Genomic DNA, 24228 nt, shown 5'->3' with positions numbered 1-24228 from the left:
TTCACTAAAATGTGATCAAATGTAAATGTTTAGGTGGTATTAGTTAAAACAGACCTTGTTTAATCATCCCTGTGAGTTTGATGAAGATCAGACCACATTTTCTTTTTCTTGGCGCTGTACATTTGTTTACTGTTTCAGGGCACTAGAAGGGGCTGGGAGGTTAAGATCAGTATCTGAAAAACTACAGCACAAACTAATATCACTGTTAACGGAGACAGCCCCACTTGGAATAACCCTCACTCAAATATGGTTTTACACATGATTTTTAATTTGAACACATGAACCTGTATTTGTTTTCCCCCGTTTGGTTGCTTAACTGTGCAGTTCAGCAAAATAGGAACAAGTGGAGTCTAAAACAGCACTTCAGAAAAGTAATGCATTCTCTACTTGTTCTGACAGCAACTGTGTGGGCCATACGTCTTCATCATCTTCACCGTGCTGCTCCTGGCCTTCTTCATCTTCACCTACTTCAAGGTCCCGGAGACGAAGGGCCGCACCTTTGAGGAGATCTCTGCAGGCTTCAGGCGGGCAGGCGCCGGAGGGGCCGATAAGTACTCTGCTCCTGAAGAATTCAACACCCTGCGCGGGGACGACCCGGACTTATGAGCACCCCCTGTGGACACTACCGTCAAGACCAGTCTCGTAGTGTTTGGGTTTAGGCTGTATGTGATGAGAACATAGGTCAGAGGTTGGGCCACTCACTGATGACATGTGGACCTTCTGCGGAGACAACTAAACTGGTCCAGCTGACTGAAGAACAGCTTCATCTACCAGGCTGCCAGGAAGCTGAACTCTCTCCCTTCCCTGATCCCATGCCCCACATTGTACATATTGTGTATAGAATTTTAGATATCGCTCTATATGCTGTTTGCACCAAGGGTTTGGCAGTAACATATATTATATTCTCTGTATGTTTCTTCATGTGATGGAACAACAAGGGTTTGATCTTTTGTCTATTTTTTCCCATGTCATGAATTAAAGATTGGGCAGCCCTCCTTGTCCTTTGTCAATTGTGCAGTTAGAAGGTTTAATGCTGCATTCAGACAAGCACATCTAAAGCCTCTGTGTCTTCTCTAGGTAATAACCTGTGGAAGCGGATCATGCGGCTGAGCGTTCGAACGAATGCCGCTTCTAGATTGTATAGGCTAGTTTATGCTTCTGCGTGAAGTCCACGGTGGCGCCTAATCGAGCTTGTGGCAGCTGCAGCTACGCAGACGTGTCTTGGGAGCAAACATTTTTTAAACAAACATTTTTTATATACATTTGTATCAAACCAGTGAGGCAGCAGTAATTGGGCAGATTTATTGACAACAGCAACAAACAGAAGATCACAGGCAGTCAGTCAGTCTGTAGGGGCATTGTAACGCACTTTCATCATCTCCTACGTCCTCTTCTTTTGACAAAGTCCACAGATCGTGGACTGTCGTCTGTCCTTGGAACATATTCTGATCATATAAGAAATGTGCAAGAAACAGGTGCACCTATCAGCTCATTTTATTTAGCTTACAACAAAGTTATAAAAAACATGAGTAAAACAAATGAAAGTAAGTCTCCAATTTCCATACAGCACCAATCATAATGATCAGTGATCAGAATCATTAATTAAGGAGAACACGACTGAGTTGGAGCAGCTAGTTCTTTCAGTCATGAATACACTGACGCTGAAACAGAAAAAAAACAAACATCACAACACACCCAGGCAGGGCTTGATTTAGGGGCTGTATGGCTATGGAGGAACATGGTTATACATCTAATATCTGGAACGCCCTGTAGCCCACAGTGCTGGAGATGAGCCAGTGTGTTATAAAGTGAGAAGCTGAATGTTGAGACTGCCTGCTCACAATGGCACTTTATTATTGTTCGTGATGTGTTACCTGCTTAGGCCTACTGATCAGTGTGAGGATGCAAGTGTGCTTGTATAGAGGGAGAACACATCCTGGTGCTGTGGGCCCACTGTGTTCTTTCCAACAGTAAGCTCCTTTGGCATAATACCTGATACTGCATAATACATAACACTATCCTGGCCAGGCATTCTCCAAGTTTCTGATGACAAGGCAAGTAATCGGATATGACATGCGGCCTTATTTTTGAACAAATGATGTGAACCATCAATGTTATTTTTAACGCAATAAAAAGGAATCCAAGGAGTCATTAGCAACTAGTTCACTTTTTAATCGTAGGGAAAGTCCAACGCTAACCGCTGCGCAACCGTGTTCGATTCCCATCAGACACACTCTGTGTGGAGTTCGATTCCCATCAGACACACTCTGTGTGGAGTTCGATTCCCATCAGACACACTCTGTGTGGAGTTTTCATGTTCTCCCCGTGTCTGTGTAGGTTTCCTCCGGGTACTCCGGTTTCCCCTACCACTAAAAACATGTGCAATAGGTGAATCCTCCAGCCAGGTGATTCTGACCATCAGCCTGGCTCCACATCATGGAGATGGGTCCCCGGGCGCGGCACCGCCGTCACCCACTGCTCCTTACGGGTTGCCCCAGCGGCATCGAAGGATGGGTTAAATGCACAGGACACATTTCCCTACGGGGAAAATAAAGTATACAAACAAACAAGCCAATGGCTGTTTCTATATCCTTGGCCGGAATGGCCGGGACTATAACACTTTCAATAGATGGCAACAAGAAGAAAATCCTCTAAGAGAAGATGGAGCATCCACATTTAACTCCTTCTGTTCTGAGAGTAATGAAAAGTGTTCCACAGTGTCACAAACACCAGGACACTGAAGCATATTGCCCATATAAGTCCATCACTAAGTTCATTTAGGACGGTGTCTTACTAGTGGTTAGTTCTACCTGCCTCATGACTGCGTGGTCTGTGATTGGATTGATTAGAGAAAGGCTTCAAGCTTTGATTGGATGCAATTCTAAATGGAAGATTTACTGTATAAAATGTCTTCTATTTATTGCAGTATTAAAAACATACATCCCACGCTGGAGCCCAAAGTAAGCAACCATTAGTAAACACACCACTTCTAAAAAAACAATAAATATGTATAAAAGCACACACATCATTACTATAAAAGGAACAGACCACCTTTTATCCATACTGAGATATGTTCTTAGCTGAGCTTAGACATCCGTGCAGAGAATTCTATAGGAGTGAAGATATTACTGTGCAGATGTGCTCCTAGTGCTCCTAAGGTATTATTACGCCTTACAATACAGTTCCCCTTTTTATCTGGTATTTATTTGGTCTTTTTGCGTGAACGATACCTGCTTTTTGGTACTGGTGCCTTAATAGTACTTTTTCGGATGCCTATGTTATTTTAATTCAAATAAAATAGCATGTATAAAACATAATATCGTTCAGGATGTCATAAAACAGCACAACAGAAAGTGCCGCAGGAGCATCACCTGCAACTTTATGTTTTTAACAGAATTTCCACCTTAGCAGCAATAAAAAGAGAGAAAGGACAATATTAGCTCCTGAGCTGCAGGGACAGACCAGCTCCACATCAGGACACCCTTTCTTTCACCTAAACTGTTCTAAACACACTGCGCTGTCCGACAAAGCGAAAACAACTTCACACTCAAAGATCTTTGCACAGTGAGAGCACTCACTAAACTGAAACCGTACCAAAAATGTCTAATGCAGCACTTTCCACAAACAATCTTTGATTTCCTCCTCCGGTGCAGCTGGAGTTTAGCAGAGTAAACAACATGCAGCCTCCGTGGTAAAGGTAAAGAGTCGATGTCTTTCCTGTTGTCACTGCTCTGTTTTGCTTTTCAGTTTGCCCTAAAACTCTCTTCTCTTCTCGTCTTGGTTTACTAGTTTAGCCATGAGTGGTAACCAGTGTAACAACAGACCGCGGCTCTGCCAACTGTAATAATTACAAAAGTTATAGCTTTGCTTGGCTTTCAGAAATACGGCTTCATTTGCGCTGAAGCGGCTCGTGTTGCTTTTTTTACACTCACTGCGGGTCATTTACTGACGTCTGGAGAGTAAAGTACCAAAAGTTTGCACCAAAATAATTGGAGTTTTTTGATAACGCCCCCGACCAGAGCTTTTCAGCTGGTACCAAGTAGGTACCGTTTTACAGTGGCCATCCCTACTGAGCACACGCATAAAGAACAGACAGGTACGCATCAACTTGTCTAAGCTAAGGTAAGAACACATCTCAGTATGAAAAACGGTGGACTGTTCCTTTAAAGAGCAGCTAAAGGTGAAACACGTAAACTCCTTGTAACAAAATATAGTAAAAATATCACTTGTAAAATTCATTGGTGTCATGAGTTTTTGCAGACCATCCAAAGCCCTGAGACGAGCTACAGCTCAGCAGCGTTCAGTGTCAAGAGCCGAGACCTTCAAGAGGTAATTAAAGGTGTGCAGTACAGTGGCCTAGTGGTTATAGATGTGACACTTGATGCTAGGCACTAGGGCTGGACAATATGGCCCAAAATAGAAATATAGAATATAATTGGCGATCTGACACTAAACAAAGGCACTATGGTGGTTGGTTAAATAAAGTTGGCTATTTAGCTCAACTCAGACCATGAAGCAGCTCATCTAATCACTTTTCTTCCACAATAAAGACACACACAAATACTTTCTGATTGTTGCTTTTTGGCGCCTGCAGAGCTGCTCTCAAGTTTATGTTAGCGTAGCATTAGCATTTCAGACTAATGGGAATATCATCATGAGTGCAAATCCAGACCCGAATCATTTGCTACTTGTCTCTCCCTGCTCTTTAGTTCATTCTGTAACGGTTTTGCATAAAAAAAGAAAATAAAAAAGACAGAAACTAAGCTGTCGTTTCGGCTGAGAGTTCACACTTTACAGTGACCATTTAAATCCTATCACGCACTGGTCAAAAGTAGATGCACGCGTCAGTATTCGGATCCAGACTGTTACTGAGACACAGGCCCGTCGGTCACAGAGTCCTGTGTTCTCAGCGTCCCGCCGCTGGCCCCACTGTCCCCAGTGTCCAGGGCCCCGAGTTCATACCCTGTTTTCAAGGCCCCTAGCGCATCTCCAGTGTCCAGGGCCCCCAGCGCATCTCCAGTGTCCAGGGCCCCCAGCGCATCTCCAATGTCCAGGGCCCCCAGCGCGTCCAGCCCAGTCTGCAGCAGCTCGAACATATCCTCGATGACCTGCCACAGACAGCTGTCCAGAGGGAAGTCGTTGTCCACCAGGTTGACCAGGAAGTAGTTGTCGTGGATGTACTTGATGATCATTCGCGAAGGAGACTCGTCTTCATAGAGCTTGGCCCACTGCTCGATCCACAGGGCGAAGGCCTCGTCCTGAAACCACAGCATAATGCACCTCAGAGAAAAGATATTGTTTGATGGTCAATTCACAGACAAATGTAGATTGCTTTTAGCCCCCAGCACACCTAAAGTGTCAAATCATGTGACCTGCTCCTAGTTGGTCGCTTGGAACGGTTGCAATCAGTCGTGTGTATTGCTTGCGTTCCTTGAGAAGGAGCTGCTCTGGGCCTCCTGCCCCGGCTGTGGGGACGTCTCTGTGGTTTGCTCATCATTTCATATTCTTTAGACCTATTTCGTATTATTTTAATAAGTGTGCTGTACCTGTCTGCCAAGCCTCCAGAATAATATCTGGTTTAAAACATGTTTGTAATCCAGTGTGTTCTTTATTGACTCTTTTGTTTTCAGAAGTCTATTTAAGCAGGCTGCGCCGTCAAAAACCTTTTCCTCCTCACTTTCAGACGATGTTTGACTTGTGTCTCTTGTTGTGTGGACTCCACATTTCCTCCTGTCGCGGCATGGTAGCTCAGCGGTGAGCACTTGTGCTTCAAAGCTAGAAGGTCCCGGGTTCGATTCCCAGCTGGACGGGGCCTCTCTGTGTAGCATTTGCATGTTCTCCCCACTACATGTACAATGCCCACTACTCCTTACAGGTCCCGGCGGTGTCAAAGGATGGGTCAAATGCAGAAAACAAATTTCGTTGTACAGTTGTATGATGACAAACTTTAACCTTAACCTTAAAGTGTTATAACATTCACCGGCTGTAACAGCTGATGCCTAACCCGCTCTGCCTCATAGCACCGCTCTGTGTCGCGTGAATCACACGTGTGCGTGCCTTCACATTGACAATACACAGAAATCACTTTCAAATGACACTTTAGACGCATTAGGTCTGAACGCAGCTTTACGGTCAAACCTCATGATGTTACAATCCACACGTCTTGCAATGTGACTGCTAAAAAAAGTCAAAACAAAAATTGGACAGTGGCTTTAGCAGATCAATTTGGCTTTCTTTCATTCGTTTTTATATTTCTAATTTCATTTTTCAACTAGTGCCTATTACTGAAAAGTTGGTGAGGCTGGCGTTCCCGATAATGCAGATTGCCGAGAGGGTACAAGGTAGCGTTGAAGGCGTGTGTTTATCTTACCTTCCAGAACATGAAGCTAACAGGGTCCACCACCGTGGGCTGGACGATCTCACGGCCAGGGAAGATGCCCCACGTGACAGCGTTGGGCTGCATGTCCGGGGCGTTGGTCAGATTTCGGCCCTGTACAGAGCAAACATGGACTCTATAGGCCTCTGTGACAGGGACTTTTGTAAACATACGCCACAGCAGCACTCACATGAACATTAACAATGTGGTAGTTGACACGCGGCTCGTACTTCTTCAGCACTTTGAGGAGAGCGCTCACATTTTCACTGGAGGTGAAAAACTCCAAGTAAGCCTGTGACAGAAAAATCAGATGGAATTTTACATTTGGAGTTTCTAACAAAGGATCAATATAAAGCAGACGTACGCAAAGCAAAAGGTCAAAGGTCATCAAATGCAAAGCCAGTAGATTCCAGTTTAGTCAAAGAATGACCCACTAATACAGCCATGGACCCACTCTGCACTCCACAGCAGTCGGCTCTCTCGGACCGCTTTTAACTTCACGCCCTGTTTTGTGGTCTTCCCAAAAAGAGTATCTCAAGTTTTCAACTTCTACAAAGTTCAGCAGGGTGAGTCCTGACAAAGACCAAATGACAGCAGACCAAGTTAGGCCCACGCACCTTACTTTGGGCACCCCCTAAATCTCAAACAATTTTACCTTTGGAAGCATACTGTGATTACAACAATGCTGTAAAACATTTGGACAAACTGCCAGTGCAGGAGCCAAACCTAGTCTCTATGTTGAAAATGCTATAACAAGGGCTTTGTTTTTAATGCACTGCACTGTAAAGAGCAATCAGATCTTCTTCATCCCAGAGGGAAAATAAAGAAAATTCTTATTCTACAGTTTCATATAGAGAACATTGATTGAACCGTGTTTAGTGTCTTATTTCTGCACTGTGTGTACAACTTTTGACAACAAAGTTCCCATTTTGATCAAGTGCCGTGTGATTTTAGTGTGACTTTATTCATTTAATATTACTAATAAAAAGTGCACAATACTTTAAGAATGTCATATTTCAAGTTATTTATGAGCAGTTCCGTTCTGTCGTGGAACAACCAGTTTCTTTAGTGCCGTTTCATGACACATCAAACGTGCTGAAAATGTGTTTAAATTTAAGTGAATGCTTTTAAACATGACATTGCAAGCAGCTGCATGTTGATTTCTTGTTATCGACAACATACTCGGTTTTGTAACTTTGCATATTCTTCAAAGAACAAATTAACTGTTACTTCTCATGGAGGATCTTCAAGCACCTCTAGTTTGAAGTTTGCTGAATTAGGCCATAGTGTGTTTATGTGGGCAATGATTTTACATCCAATTCACTCAAAACATCCCACTTAAACTGGAACACTGAACTTACTTTGTTCTGCTGAATAACAATAATAATATTACATTTGGAGTAGTGTCTACTGTTGGCAGTTCAGTGTAATTTGCACTTTTGTGTCTAAAACCTTGTGTGAGTGCCTCCAAACAGCACTGGCTGCTCTGTAGAGGAGCTAGTGCTAGTATCACATATGGGGGGTGTGCACAGACCTCGCTCATGGTCCTGTAAGTGCCGCCCAAGTCTGCTTATAAGTAATGAGTTACACTTAAAGGGGGTGGTGTGTGACCTTTTGGAAGACATATCCGCCGGGTGGACCCCAGCCCACAATGGGGTCTGTAGAGGGCTTCCCGTTGATGTTTGGCTGAGAGTTGATGGTCAGAACCCCCCGTGTGTTCACTCTCTCCAGCTCGTCCTTCAGCAGGTTGGTCTCTTGGGCCAAAGGCTCATCGTTCCAGGGCAGACACATCACCTGCAGCAGAACATCACACTTTGGTATTCCCCAAACGCTGATAAGAATATTTATAATAATGAATCTTTCCCTGATGCTCAAAATCGTTTTACAATTTTCTGCATTACTCATTCATGCCATAACTCAGTGGTGGTAATGCAGCCTCCTGGGGGGCTCTAGGCCCCTCCCCCATGATCAACCAATCACTCACTCACAACAGTCACCTGGGCCATATCAGTGACAATACGGATACTGAATCTTAATACATAATTAATAATAATAATTCATAACAAATTGCATACATTTGAATATATAACCGTTCATTTTAATTAATAAACTTAACAGTTGTGTCAAGGTATGCACGATCCAAAACTGGTATTGGATATTGAAGCCGATACTGGAAAAAATACATTATATATTGGCCACAAATATCCGATATTGAATCGATTCCAGTTTTGGATCTGGTTCACTGCTTTAAGAACAACTTTGGGTTAATCAGTCCACCATATATTTTGCAGTGCTGTGGAGCATCCAAGAGCTCTTTCGCAAACCAAAGTTGAATAGTTTGGGAGGAACACACAGCGTCCTATGTGGAGGAAAAATGGAACAGTGCCAACATCAAAACCCTCTCCTCACTGTGAAGTCTGGAGCAGGAGCATCATGGTGTGGGGCTGTTTTGTCGCCTCAGGGCCTGGACAACGTGCTATCATCAATGTAAAAGTAATTTCACACGTTTATCAAGACATTTTGCAGAGACATTCACAGCAGCGTGGAATAAGTAAGTGAACCCTTGTATTAAATATCTGCTGACTCTTCTTTTGCAGCAATAACTGCTTTTCTGTTGCAGATTAGACTTACACAATGATCAGGATGAACCTTAGACCATTCATCTTTAAAAACTGCTGCAGTTCAGTGAGATTCAGGCGGTGTAATTCCACGCACTCCTATGAATGTTTACATGTTATGGCCAATAAAAATAGGATAAAATGTAAATGTTAAGGTGGCATTAGTTTACTCATTCTTATGATTTTAATAAAGATCGGACCACATTTTGACCAATCTAGGCAGAAATGTGAGAAATTCCAAACAGTGTACTCACTTTTTCCTCCCACTGTAGGTGCATGTCCCAAACATAACGCCCCTGAATAGAGCCAGAGGATGCAGGTCTCTGTACGAAGTCCATTATGGCTTATCATTATATTGTTGAGCCCATACCACCTTTGCTCTGCCCGATCCCGTTAGATCTTGGAAGCTAAGCAGGGAAGGGCCTGGTCGGTACTTGTATGGGAGACACCAGGGAGCCTGGGTGAATGTCTTGTGTGAGTAAGCGGTTGGTGATGGTTGGAGGGGCCGATGGCACAGACTGGTTGACCCGCCTCCATCAGTCTACCCCAGGGCAGCTGTGGCTACAACAGTCACCGAGCTTACCACCACCGAGTATGGAGTGAATTAATAATTACATCAGTGTAGCGCTTTGAGAAACTTGGTAATACAAGTCCTCACCCCCAATGCTTTTTCAAACATGCATGTGTATAACACAAACAAAACTTATTTTTCCCCCACTTTATAACAATAACGAGAGGTGAGTCGTGTGTTACCTACCTAGCTACCTACTAAGTGATGTTGGCTGTTGAGATGGTACAACAACAAAGTTGTATTTGAGGTATATCTAAACACTGCAATGCAAATACAGTACTTGCATTTTGATCCATCATTCTCAGTTGTAAAGTGCTCCCACGCTGTGCTGTTTTTGGCCCGTTTCAAAAACTACCAAGCCATGTGCTATGACTACTTCTCCTGAGTGCTCTGGCGGCCACTGGTGATGCAAAATGTATTACAAGTATTTTCAACAGCACTGCAAATTATAGACGCCAGTTAAAGCTGCTCTAGTTTTGCAGGTCCGGCACCGATGCATTACCAATAAGCTCCTCTAGATGCACCACCATGTGCGCCACACAGCAAACTGCAGAAGAAGACCAGCGCTGCACCTCGCACTTTTAGTATAATAGACCCATGCATAGATCTATTATAATAAAAGGGTTTATTTTTTATTGTAAAATAAAACATGTACCATGTTTATTATAATACATAGTACGTGTTTGCGCACCATGTAAACGCAAACATGTGAACACAAATCTTTGAAGCAGAAGACGCAGCAACAGTTAGCGGCTAACAGTTTAGCATTATGACAGAAGTTTACAAAAAGATGGTGAACTGACAAACATCTGACCGACCTGCTCTGTAGCTGAAATCCTCATGAAATGTCTGTTTGCTTATTAATCCAATATCTACAGGAGCTGTCAGGTCTTTTTCCTCACAAAGCAAAGCAGCACCGAGGAGAGGCTGAGCCGTTCAAGGGTTGTGGGGAAAAAAAGCACTGCGCTGTAAACTTAGTTCTAAATTAAATTATTATGTTCTAAATGTCCCAAAAAAGTGACAGACTTTCATGAAAGTTGCAGTTTAGCAAATGAATGTAAATCTCAAAATATTTGCTTTTAACATACTTAATTATGCGGATGAATGTGCGTTTCACACAAGATTAATGAGATTTACGTAGGTCATTGAATCCCCCCGTCCCCGATGAGGGAAGGGGGGTGGTGGTGGAGCAGAGCAGAGGTTCACTACTCCACCTACTGATGAGAAAAATTCAAAAAGACATCGCTTAAGGCAGCTTTAACCGAGCAAAATGCTTTTACTAGGTTATGCAATTCTTAACGGTTAACTGGTTAACCATGGACAACCCTACAGGCTTGTAAAGCACATTACAAGTATATGGCATTATTATTATTATTTATATGCTCATAAGGGTGTATTGATAAGGGATGGTCCAAGATCTCGAGAGATCAAAGGGCTATGAGATTTCTCCTTCCTGTGTAGAGTAATACAGAGCATTTTTGTTTAAACTAGACTAACTACAGCCTATATATTTACTGTAGATTGCTTACAAGTGCGAAAGGAATAGCTAGTTAGCCACCAATGTTTAAATCATCTTGTTTCTTATGCACAGACATTTGAGGAAGGAAGAAAAATCACACACCTGTTAACCTGTTCAATGGAGCTCTTCCTCTGTGCCCCAGTCTGGACCAGACTGATGCTGAGTCAGTCATATGAACGTTTTATTACCAAGACAAACTACTGTTCCTCTTGCGCCTCTGAAATCACCACTTAACTTTAACCCTACTGATTCAATAACTGTTTATGCAACAGCCTTTTGAAAATGCTTTAAAGATAAATTATTCCAACTACATGCATGCACAGATCTGAAAAAGCTTTCCGTGACAGTACTATGAGTCTGTGACAAAGGTCTGACAGACAGGTGTGATAAGAGAATCTTTTCAATTCCCATTCATAACTGTTTTGAATTTGCCACAAACTGCTAATTACAAAAGAAAAAAAAAAGTATTTATTTTTTACTGATTACATTAAAGTTTCGTCTCATTCTCATGAACACAGTCTCGTGTCTGCTCTTATCTGTCTGATTTGTATCTCGGCCTTCCTCTAGTGGTGATGTAGAAAGGCTCAGTACCTTTTATTAAGACTTGGCAAAAGCTTCATACTGTCTTCTTCGATTCGACCATTACTGTTTTGTTCTTTTAGTAAGACAGAGGGTTTGTTTCCTGCTTTACTAGTTTCGATCACTTCCTGTGATCTTCCTCAGAAAATCCATATAAGCTGCCTACGAAACATCACCTCCACCACCAGGTGACGCCATTGAGGAATATCACAGGAAGTGATCGAAACAAATTAAGTAACTTGTGGCCTTTGCAGTTGGAAGTATGTGGTGATGTAGAAAGGTTCAGTACCTGCTGGCCTTTGCGGTTGGGTTGTGCGGTGATGTAGCAGGTAAAGACCTCAAACACGCTCCGTTCGTTGTGCAGCTCCTCCCCCCACATCTGCAGCAGTGCGTCTTTGGAAGACTTGCTCTTTAAGTAGAATAGGTAGTAGTCATTCAGCTCGCCGAATGCAGGAGACGAGGAGTTTCCCCTGAACACAAGCAACGCTCATTTTACTGGGCATTCATGGCACCTCTGATTAAAGTTAGACAAATATGCTGTTTCCAATCTAAAGGGGAGCATCAGAAGTATGTTATGACTCGAGTTTTAAGTGCCTACAGAGCTGTCAGTAGAACCAGAATAGTAGAAGGCAGCATTGCACTTGATCCCAAATATGATTGTTATATTCATAATCATTATAAATCTCAGAAAGACTGGATGATTTGTTGTAGAAACAGGATTTGTTTAAAGGATCTAACCAAACGTGCCCAGAAAAAAGGATTTTAGTTTAACTAGAAAGAATACTGGTAGTCAGTTTAAATGCATCGGGAAGAGCGAGTACGAAGGGTCAAAGAGAATCCATTTGATTTAGTACAGCCTAATATCACAACAGCAGCGGCCTCACTGGGCGGCACACACCAGTGCTGTGTACAATTGTTAGATTGGTGCACGTAGGAGAAACGAGCTGTGTTGTGTGAAGCCCTCACCAGCGGCCGTTGGGAAACTCATCCCAGTCCTGGGTTCTGTAGATGTAGCTCTTGGGTCTGGAGGCCCAGAAGATTGGACGCACATCCTCCACTTTGCGTTTGGGATGGGCACTGACCGCCCAGGGCAGCGGACGCCTGTGGGCACAGCACAGCACAGCAGAGTGTGTCATTTATGTTCTTCAGAAAAAAGTAAGTCAGCTTGTTTTTGTTGTACATGCTTGTTTGGTTCATACAGTGGAACTAGAACATTACATCACTAAGGGAAAGGGTCATTGTCGGTCTATTTGATGCTGTATTTGGATAATGAAGTGAAACTGACCGTGGGTCCTCCTGCCACATCCCCAGCTGCCTCAGCACCTCCATGGTGGCCACCTCTCGGTTAAGGGTGTAGAAGTGGAGCCCTGGGACTCGGCCGCTGTCCAGCAGCACGCGGCACATCTCCAGCGCCTGGTGAATGCCGTAGTTTCGAATGGCAGCGTCGTTGTCTTTGATGGGTTCAATGACTCTGGTGATCTCCTCTGGGACCTCAAGTTTGGACAACTTCACCAGCTGTCGCAGAGACTGATAACCCTGCACACAAAGGTACTGTTGATTAAGGTGTGCATACACCCCTCTTTAATGCCCCCTGTTGGCCTCTGGGAAAAAGTACATTGGGCAACCCTTAAATGGCTCTGTACATGATTGTTTTTAAAGTGTACTTTATAGTGCTGTTTTTTTGACCCATCCTTTAAAGGTTTAAACTGATAACGAAGTCCAAACCCATTCACAACATTTCTAATGCATTTCTAGTACCGTATTTTCCGGACTATAAGTCGCACTTTTTTTCATAGTGCGACTTTTTCATTTTATCATAGTTTCATAGTCTTATACTCCGGAGCGATTAATGTGTGATTTTTTTCCTCCTTTTATTTAAAATTCTAAATACTTTCACATGCTGCTAGAGGGCGCTGCAGGCTAATCGAGCTGCAGAAAGAAAGTTTGGAGTGAGCAGAAGCAGAGGTTACTGCAATGAAGTAAACAAAACAAGCTAATCACGGGCTAAAAGCTAGATGGCCACAGCTAGAGGAACGAGTTCGCAGATGACAGCTTGAAAACATGGGAGAGGCTTGTCAACAGTGCAGTTACATCTCTGTCCCCAGGAAGTTGCCAGTTATGTGACGTTAACACACCAGACACCTATTTAGTTCATTGTTTATGCTTCATGTTATTAACCATCAATGTGTTACCTTAGCACACCGTACGCCTATTCAGCCTGTTGTTTTTTCTTCAATAGGCAATGTTTGACTAGTGCGTCTTATACTCCGGAGCGACTGACCTGTTTTTTTCTTCTTCATTACGCATTTTTTGGCTGGTGCGTACTCCAAAGCGACTTATAGTCCGGAAAATACGGTAGTGATGTGCGGGATGGCATTTTTTCTGACCCGCTAACACTTTAACACTCGAACAGAGCGGGTCCTAAACCATTATATTATCTTCATATTTCTGATCAAATAAAGACGATTGCCCCGCAATTGAAGCACTATGAACGAGAAAAGTTTTACATTGATGAAATGACCCACGCTGCTCGTGGTTCTGTCGTATCGTCAAACTTGAATCTTTCACAGGCACGGATTTGGCATCACTTCTCTCTCATGTCAGCGGCAGGTTTCAGCAGCACCATATAAAACAGCAGGAGACACGCCTCTAGACTCAGTCAAATTCTCTGTCTATATTCTAGTATTGTATCCAAGAACTCATTAGTATGATGATGTCAACAAAAAGAGAAATACTAAGGAAGGAGTAATATTATTGTTTTTTTTTTTTTTTTAAATAAGATGTGACACAGATGAGCAGAGACAGACCTGCTCAGACAATGGAACAGTAAAAAAGTGGAGATCCAAACCCAAAGTAAAACTCATTATTTGATCTATATTTATACACTTATACACGTATATTTTTGGTAGAGTTTATACATTTTGGGCAGACCTGTGAACTGTTATTGATTTCTTGTCACAATAAAATAAAGTCAAAATATACATATATAACTAGCTGAGACCCGGCCTTTGGCCGGGCCTCGCTAGTCTCCACATTGGATATTCTGAGATTGTCAGTGATTACAAAGAAATGTCCAACCCGTCACACAGTTCAGCTGTAGACCAGTGGTTCCCAACCCATTCCAAAAACTATGGCCACTACAAATGAGTAAAAGAATGAAGGCAAAAAACAATTTCAAACAAACTGCAATTGGAGTGTTTGATGCACCCGTACTCCTTTCTTATAAACTACGACAATATTTTCGCTAAACTCGGGGAACAGGATTCAAGAGACAGTGGAATAATTATGGAGAAATATTAGGGGTTCAGCTGTAACGGTTTGGTTCACGGTGCAGGACCCGTGGTTTGGTGCATCACGGTAGTGTACAATAAAAAAAATAATGAGTAGGTTTTGAACTGGAATAGCCTAATGATCGTTGTTAGACAGTATGTATAACCTTACAATAAAATTGGCAATGCGTTCAAAGCTGCTTTAGAATAAAATGTACCTCTGGGCTCACAATACGTGAAAGCAAAATAGAAAACAAATGGTACAGCAGCAAAGTAAAAAAAAAAAAGGAAAAAACTACGCAGTGCAGGCCATGCGCTCGTTAAGTTGTAGTTTCATTTTCGCTTTTACTCACACGGAGGATAAATCAGTCGGAGCAGCGCGTTTGATTAGAGGCTCGTGTTTGAGCAGGTTTTGGGCACGCACGGACACACATACACACACATACACACACGCGCGCACACACACGCACACATACATACATACACACGTACGCACACCCACGCACACATCGCCCGGTTTGGATGCGCGCACACGCACGGCAGTCAGATCTCGTGCACTTGCGTTTTTGTGACAGCGGGTTGTCCTCGGACAGCAGCACCACCAACCACGCACACACTCAGTACTGTCGCCAGGCTTCCTGGTGTTCCCAAACGGTCTCCCATCCCAGTCCTAACCAGGCCCTTCCCTGCTTAGCATCCGAGGAACGGTCTCCCATCCCAGTCCTAACCAGGCCCTTCCCTGCTTAGCATCCGAGGAACGGTCTCCCATCCCAGTTCTAACCAGGCACTTCCCTGCTTAGCTTCAAAGCCGGTATGGGAAATAAACATGGCGGCGCCCAGGCGGCGGCCATTGAGATAGCGTTTTCTATAATAGATTATCAATGTCATTATCGGTTGGGAAGTTATCGGTTATCGGATCATTATCGTGCATCACTAGCATATATTTGAGGTATAGTGGACATCGTGCATCACTAATTTCTATCCTTCCAAATCATCACAGGTGCACCTTTGACAATGTTTAGGGTCAATGAAAATGAATGCTAACAAAACCTAGCCAGCATGCTCAAAATCAATAGCAAATCTTTACTCACATGAACAATCTTTTGTAACAAACCACTACATAACTTACTGAAGAAAACTAATTTCAATACTAGATAAAATAAATCTGCTACAAGGCCTCTTCAAAGTCCTCCTGGTCTTAAGTGTAGAGCAGTGTTTTTTTTTCTTTTTTTTCTGTCATATACAACACATTATCAAGAAAAGAAAAACAGCAGAGACATTGGCTTATATTGTATATTGGGCATCTGAGGCTGAACTATTCAGTACAAACGATTTATCATATTTTGGACCAATACATTATAATAACGGTAACATGAATGTTTAAGATGAATGTTTAAACCCCTATACAATTATCAGCACGCGGCACAACGGTCAGCGAGCCTCGCAGCTCGAAAGATTCCCAACTGGAGTTTGCATGTTCTCCCCGTGTCTGCGTAGGTTAGTGGTAAAAACATTTGCAATAGGTGAATCCTCCAGCCAGGTGTTTCTGACCACCAGCCTGGCTCCATATCATGGAGATGGGTCCCAGAGCGCCAGACCATACTTGCAGCTCACTGCTCCTACAGGTCGCCCCATGCGACACTGAGGATGGGTCAAATGCAGAGAACAAATTTCTCTACAGAGATTAATAACTTAACTTAACATATATATAATATATATAATGAAAATATTTGATTAAAAGGTCTCTGAGGAGAGTACCTGAACAGGGAAGGTCTCTGAGGAGAGTACCAGTGTTGTTTTTGGCAGCCCTTTTAGTTTTAGTCTTAGTCTTTTGGACGAAAATGCTTTTAGGTTTAGTCATTTCAAAATGCGATAGTTTTAGTCACGTTTTAGTCAGACAAAAATTTGAAAGTTTTCGTCTGTTTCATTATAAGAAGTTATAATTAATTTCGATAAGTCTTGGAAATTGGGATAAATAATAGCTAACTATTGGCTTTCCATAGCTTTTGACAAACAGATTACACAACGATAGGCACTTGCAGAAGTGGTAGGCCTACTGTGAACAGTACTTTTCCAAAAAGTGCCTGCTCTCCTCGTCGCTTCTAGATTTTTTTTTTTTTTTTTTACCAACAGCGCTGTCTGCACATACCATGCTCAACATGCTTTCTGCGTTCGTACGCCACGGTATTGAAAACTGTTCTGAGAAAAAATAAAGTCCCTGTGACATGGATGTCATACGCTCCGAGGAGGATGTACGCGAGCAGTGACCGCACGCCACGGGGAGAGAGAGAGAGAAAGGGGCGCGGCTGCCCGGCCGCATCATGAGTGGCACGGCGCCGCTCCGTGTCACGTTTACCGCTGTGTTCTCTCACTCCGTGCATAAACTCTGTTTGTGAACGATCTGACGAAAAACTTTCTCCCATCATCGTTACGTTATTATTAAAAAAGGGACGACAATGAAAAGATATTGTTATCGTCTTCGTTGACGAAAACAACACTGGAGAGTACCTGAACAGGGAAGGTCTCTGAGGAGAGAACCTGAACGGGGAAGGTCTCTGAGGAGAGAACCTGAACGGGGAAGGTCTCTGAGGAGAGAACCTGAACGGGGAAGGTCTCTGAGGAGAGTACTTGAACGGGGAAGGTCTCTGAGGAGAGAACCTGAACGGGGAAGGTCTCTGAGGAGAGTACCTGAACGGGGAAGGTCTCTGAGGAGAGTACCTGAATGGGGAAGGTCTCTAAGGAGAGTACCTGAATGGGGAAGATCCCGGGCAGGATTGGGCAGGTGATCCCGATTGCCCTGCAGTCCTCTTCAAACTTCAGGAAGGTCTCTGCTCTGAAGAAGAGCTGTGTAATGACAAAGTCCGCTCCTGCTGCTACCTTCTCCTTCAGGTATTTGAGGTCCTCCTTGTAGCTGTGGGCCTCTGGGTGCCCAGTGGGGTACCCTGTGCACAGACAAGTCAGTAGCAGCTCCTCTGAGAATAGCTCAGGGCAAATGCCAACGTACCAGCAACGCAAATATCAAAGTAATCGTCGAATTCAGAGCGGATGTGTTTGACCAGGTCCACGGCATAGTTGAAGCCTTCCTCCTCTTCCTCCCAGTCAGAGCCCACTGGGTCTGCAAAGGAACACAGTCAGTCATCCACCATTTGGATCTTTGTACTCGATGTTGGTCAGCTGAAATTGGATTTTCAAGCAAAATATTAGCAGCTTTGTGAATCCAATCACTACCTCATAATGATTATCAGGGTGGAATTCAAAATCATAACACTTTAATGACATCTTACTGAGGTTGCAGACCTCTACTGCATTTACAGTGGACAAGAATTCTTCCAGGACAGGAGACATTTATACACTGACAAATGCAATGGCATAATTCAAATATTTTTACAGTGCGCTTCCATATTCTTTTAATTAAGTCACATATGCAGAGTATTAAGTATGGTTTGCATTCATATGTAATATATTCTCTCTTGCGACATGGGACAGTGTTTAACTCATGTGATGTTAATGGAAGAAGAGTGAAGAGGAAGTGATTTCCTCAGTCGACCCCTTTTTCTTAAGGCGACCGGCGACAGCACTGGCGCACCATTGTTTGTTCGCAAGAAACCTACTTCCCCTTAGGCATAAAAAAAAGCTTGGTTCTGGTTGCCGACCGACCCTGTCAATTTATGTGTGACCCAAATTTATTTTATGAGCTTGAGAAATGCCTCCACCTCGTGTTCCTGTGAGCTTGATCAAGGGCTGCCCCGGCGTCCACGGCATCACGTCGGCATTACATTCAGGCGTTCATCCAGGGGTCGGCAACCTGCGGCTCTTCAGCCTCATCGTAGTGGCTGTTTGCCCCACCAGTGCAGCCAGTGAAAATACATAAATAAATGTTGTGAAATACTTATATCATAAACTACGATATGTCATATCTTTTGGCTCAGCTGCAGCCCTAATTAAAGCAAATTCTGATTCTGATATTTTATTGGTTTCAAGTGCCTGGGTGTGTTTCAAGTAACTGGACTGGTCCCACAACACCAACACCCTTGTACAAGAAGGGCCAAAGTCGCCTCACCTTCTGAGGAGACCGAGTTCCTTCAGAGTGGGCAGGCCTCTGCTCAGGACTTTTTAGACTCTGTGATAGCCTCTGGTCTCCACTACGCTGCCGTGTGCTGGGCCCCGGGCAGCACAGAGCGGGACAAGAACAGACTGAACGAGAACATAAGATGTCTCTTATCGCTCCCTTTTTTTTTTTACTATTTAACTGTTTGCACATTTCCTGTCTATTTAGCACACCCTGAGTGATCTTATCGAGTGCCGAATGTAACAAGTGAATTTCTCCGTTGTTAATTTCAGGGTTCGTACAGATTTTCTCTGGAGGTTTTCTATGACTTTTCCATGACCCTTAACAACATTTCCAGGACCCCAATGCCATAATTTTTTAAGATTAGGCCTACTGTAGTCGAGACCAGAATACTAGAAAAAGATCAATGATACTGAGACCATGACCAGGGCGCCTCCTGACTGGGCTGCAAACTCTGTTTTTTTGAAAAAGGTGATCGCGGGCGTGTGCACGCTCCTGTGCACGTGCCAAAGAGCAACACTGAGCAAAAACAACTGGTGAATCACAGGGAATTGATAACAGTGTCACACACATTGTGGTCTGATATATTATTATGAATCAGTTTCTATAATGTGCTTCTCTAGAATTGTGTGTCTGACAGATACATTAAAGTGGGGGTTAGTGTAAGGTTTGGGGTCCCCACCCAACAAATTTATAGCTTATCATCCTTATTTTCCTGCATTCTAGTGCAATTTCAAACGTGAGAATGGTCCTAAGATTTAGTCACTTTTTTAGTTTTGAAACAACTTGAGCTCACACAATGTAACTCACTAAACATCACTCTTTTAGCTCTAATTTTTTTTCTTTCTGAGCATCACAGGCTTCCTCAGCGTTGAGCAGAGGGGGGGCAATAGTAACATTTAGGCTCAGCCGCTGAACTTTTGGATAAACTGTACAATAAATGGTACTTCTGTGAGCTGTTCTGACTTGTACTTGAGTAATACAGAAGAAAAACAGTTTCTGCTAAATATTATGGTATATGAGGGGTAGTGGGGTAATATTCTGTAACTCTGAGGATTCACATTTTTACAGTTTACTGTTTTAGGATTTTAAACAATGGTTGGCTATGCTTTGTGCCAATAGTTTCTCACTGGAGTGAGAAGTGACTGGAAAAGACACAGCCAGGATAAAATACTAATCCTATCGCACGCCTGACGTTATAGCTTTGTTACTTTTAGAATTTTTTAATACTGTTGTAAATGCGAACCTCCGGAGATGCGTCTTTAACCAACTCTAACCACGGAGACGATAGAACTGCATGTTTTATTTTACTAACGTAACGTTGTTCAACAGACAACGCGATCGTGACAAAACAAACACTCATTTTTGTTCACTGTGAGTTTTCTCGTCTAATCCGTGTGTAATCTGGAGTGGCCTGAAGCGCTGCTCGGGCTGTTGGAAACAAACGGTCGCGGGGAGCGGCTCGAACAGACAGGTAGAAGTTTATGTTTCGGTCGGATGCTCTGAGAGCGTCCGTAAACAAACACTGCGTAGCGTGCGCGGTACCTGCTATAGTCCCGTTGTTACGTTGTTGCCGAAGAACATGCGTGTATAAAGCACCGGAGTCCTCATGATCCAATGTTGCCAATTTAAACACTTGCATGAAAGAGCGGATAAACAAGGTCCTTGATTCTTTACTCGCCTGAGGAAAAGTCCATCTCCAACTTCACGTTGTCTGCATTTCTTATGTGCGGTAGTAGCTAAACTTTCGCTACTCCGCTTTACATCCTCTGGTCTTGTGTTCGTGTTATTATTATGAAGCCAGCTCCAATCATTTCCTCCATAAGCGCATTATTGTCATCATTTCAGCTCGCATTAGCTGTTCAGGGAGCGCAGCTCCTACAGAGCAAACACAGGCGGGGGACCTGTCGCCGCTACAGGCCTATCCACTGCCTGAATCAAAATGTGCGCCGTGATTCCTGATTTACTTTTGATTTACCCATTATTTTTTCTACTATATTTTAGGATTCTGAAATAAGTTTTTCAAAATTCCAAAACTTTTCCAGGGACTGGAAATTTGATTTCAAAATTCCATGACTTTTCCAGAATTTCCAGGACTGTACGAACCCTGTAATTTCCATCTGTCGTCCCCCACTCACACTCTCAAATGGACCCTCATTCATCCTGGCCTATTGTACATGTTTTTTGTTGTAGTGGAAACTGGAGTACCTCGAGGAAACCTACACAGAAACGGGGAGAACATGCAAACACCACACAGAAAGGCCCGTACAGGTGGGAATCGAACCCAGGACCTTCTAACTGTGAAGCACGAGTGCTAACTACTGCACCATCGTAATGATAAAGCATCTCCAAGAAAACCTGACCAAATTAGTGGCAGTTCTGTGCCCTGTCTAAGAAATCAGCTCAGTTTAGTCAGATCCCTGTACATCCCAACACTCTCCAGACACAGGCTGTTGGCAAAGGGACTTTTAAAGATAAATGCTAACATTGGTGAGGTACGAGTGTCCACATGTACCTCCTCTCAGAGCCATGATGTTCTTCAGCCCCAGGTGCTTGGCCTTGCTCAGGTGTCTGCTGATGTTGTCCTTGGACTGGTTGCAGCAGGTCAGGTGGAGCACACTCTCCAGACCGCAGTAGTTGACCGCTGTGCTAGCAATCATCATGGAGGAGGTCTCTTTGTCCGAGCCGGGGTCTCCCGATGGGTGCCACGTGATGTCAATGAAGAGAGGCCCTCCAGAGCCCATGCGGTCAAACCTGCCCACAACAGAGCCCAATTCAAGATTCAGCTTTAGTGGAGGCCACTCATTTACATGTACTCAAGTAAGTATCTGTACTTCTTGGAGTAATTTGTTCATATAGTATTTATTAGGGTTGTAACAGTTCAGCTCTCTCACGGCGCAGGATCCACGGTTCGGTGCATCACGGTGCAAGAACAATACATAAATAAAGTTGGTTTTGAAGTAAAATTGTCAAATGTTCATCCTTTATTTATTGTCTTATCATAATAATAATAATAACAATGCATTGGTTTTACATAACGCTTTTCTGGACACTCTTTGTATTGCACTATTCGTTCACTCCATACTCGGTGGTGGTGAGCTACTATTGTAGCCACAGCTGCCCTGGGGTAGACTGACGGAAGCGAGGCAACCAGTCTGCGCCATCGGCCCCTCCGACCACCACCAACCACTCACTCACACACTACATTCGCTAGGCTTCCTGGTGTTACTAAACGGTCTCCCATCCAAGTACCGACCAGGCCCTTCCCTGCTTAGCTTCCAAGGTCTGACGGGATTGGGCATGGCAAAGGCGGTATAGTGTTAGAATACAATAGGGAATGCTTTCAAATTTTTCAAAACTTAATAAAAGCTCACAATACAAAACAAAACTGTAGTGTGCGAAAGCCAAAAATATATAAAAATAATAACTTTTTGCTTGCTTTCCATACACGGCAGCAGTGCTTCATTTGTAAATGAATAGTTTCAGGAACACTTTTGGTCTGATGTGATGATTCGGGGAACAGGCCAAAACATTAGCCAGAACGTTCTCATTTAACACAATTATATCAGATCAAATCTTTGCTGGGTCCTCCTAAATACAGGTGAAACTCAGAAAACTATCGTGAAAAAGTTATTTTATTTCTGTAATTCAGTTAAAAATGTGAAACTAATATATGAAATAGACTCATGGCATGCAAAGTGACAAATGTCAGGCCTTTGTTTGTTTTCATTTTGAAAATTTTAGCTTAGAGCTTGTTAAAAATTTCAGAAATTTGAATATTACATGAAATCAATGATAAATGTGGGCCCTTTGAAAACTATAATCATGTAGATAGTACTTGGTTTGGGCCTTTTACTTGAATGACTGCCTTAATGCGGTTGTGTGGCATGGATGCTCTCAGCCTGTGGCACTGCTGAGGTGTTATGGAAGACCAGGATGCTTCAACCAGAGGAATCTGAAGCCCTTATCCAGGATCCGTCTGTGTGTGGAGGCTCTTGATGCACTGACTCCAGCCTCAGTCCACTCCTTGTGAAGGTTTTCCATACTTTTGAATGGCCTTTTCCTGACAATCCTCTCCAGACTGCGCTCATCCTGAGATGTTTCTGAGATGTTTCATTTGGGGTTTTAACAAGCTGTGAGTCATAATTATCAAAATTATAACAAAAGAAAGGCTTGATATATCTCACTTTGCATGATGATTTTGGTTCACGGCTTGTAAAAAAACCCAAATTCAAAATCTCAGAAGATTAGAATATTGAGAAATGGGACTATATTGTAGCTCTAAGTGTCTCCTTTCATCAGCAAATTCATCCAAAACACCTGAGACTTTAAATGGTCTGGTTCAGTAGAATTCACCATCATGGGGAGGACTACTGACCTGACAGTTGTGCAGAAAACCATCATTGACATCCTCCATAAGGAGGGAAAGCCTCAAAAGGAATAGCAAAAGAAGTTAAGTAAACTCTGTGCGCTCTTCTGTTTGGTGTTTGTGTCAAGTGAGAGATCTTTTTTTGTTGCCGTCATAACCCAATGTGGCAGAACACCGTTCCAGACCCTTCTGGCCCACTTTAACCCCTGGTTATAACATGTTAAAAAGTTTCTAAGTACTAAAAAGTAGAATTTGCATGATATGCCTCTTTTAAAATGTAAAACATAGAAGATCAATGTGATGGGGCTCAAAAGCAGGTTTTTTTCTGTGTGATAAGTCCACTTTACTATGCTGCTTTGTGCTTCATAAACGTGAGCTGAAGCTTGCCTGGAAATGAGGTTGACCGCTCCACTGGCAGTGCGCGGAGGGAAGAACTCCAGAGAGAACCAGTGGTCCCCAGACTCCATTCTGCGCCGCATTTTGTGACGTAGCCTGTCGGTGCGATCAGCGTCCAGCACTGGGGTGGAGCAGCGAGAGCTCTCCTTCGAGCTGTCCCCTCCACTGTTACTGGCCGCACTGGAGTCACTGCGGCTGCCCCAGCTGCCATCACCACGCTGGACCTGGTTCACCATCCTGGGTCACACACTGTGCACAGAGGCTATGAGAACAGTGTTCATGTCAAAGTTTGAATCAATGATGTGACACCAATAAGGACTAAATCTATACTTACTTCACAAGATATTCACACACACTAAAAGAACCAGACAAAAAGTAAAAGAAGCCACGGGCAAAAACATCACCTAGCTTCTGATGAATAATTTGATTTTAATTTCAATCAATAAGTCTCAATTTACATTA

General features: G+C 43.3%; 1 protein-coding gene across 1 annotated transcript; it reads right to left on the bottom strand.

Annotated features, from left to right (window-relative positions):
* Positions 1-4862: 4862 nt before the first annotated feature.
* Positions 4863-24011, bottom strand: mthfr (methylenetetrahydrofolate reductase (NAD(P)H)). The gene is made up of 11 exons (XM_079558226.1): positions 23758-24011; positions 21517-21755; positions 17937-18047; positions 17681-17874; positions 12949-13199; positions 12630-12764; positions 11953-12133; positions 7988-8170; positions 6567-6668; positions 6371-6490; positions 4863-5258 (listed from the first exon to the last, which is right to left on the bottom strand). Exons 1-11 carry the CDS (start codon positions 24000-24002, stop codon positions 4866-4868), a joined length of 2154 nt encoding a protein of 717 aa, XP_079414352.1. The 5' UTR covers positions 24003-24011; the 3' UTR covers positions 4863-4865.
* Between the last annotated feature and the right edge of the window lie 217 nt (positions 24012-24228).

Source organism: Gobius niger (assembly GCF_951799975.1).
Source record: "Gobius niger genome assembly, chromosome: 6".
In the NCBI taxonomy this organism is placed as follows: domain Eukaryota; kingdom Metazoa; phylum Chordata; class Actinopteri; order Gobiiformes; family Gobiidae; genus Gobius; species Gobius niger.
This window is presented reverse-complemented; position numbering and strand designations above follow the sequence as displayed.

Excerpts from the sequence above, each read along its gene's own strand:
- mthfr (XM_079558226.1), bottom strand. The coding sequence starts at position 24,002 with ATGGTGAACCAGGTCCAGCGTGGTGATGGCAGCTGGGGCAGCCGCAGT. Across the intron at positions 21,756-23,757 it reads GCGGTCAACCTCATTTCCAG|GTTTGACCGCATGGGCTCTG; the intron begins GCAAGCTTCAGC and ends TGTTGTGGGCAG. Across the intron at positions 12,765-12,948 it reads ATGTGGCAGGAGGACCCACG|GCGTCCGCTGCCCTGGGCGG; the intron begins GTCAGTTTCACT and ends CTGTGCCCACAG.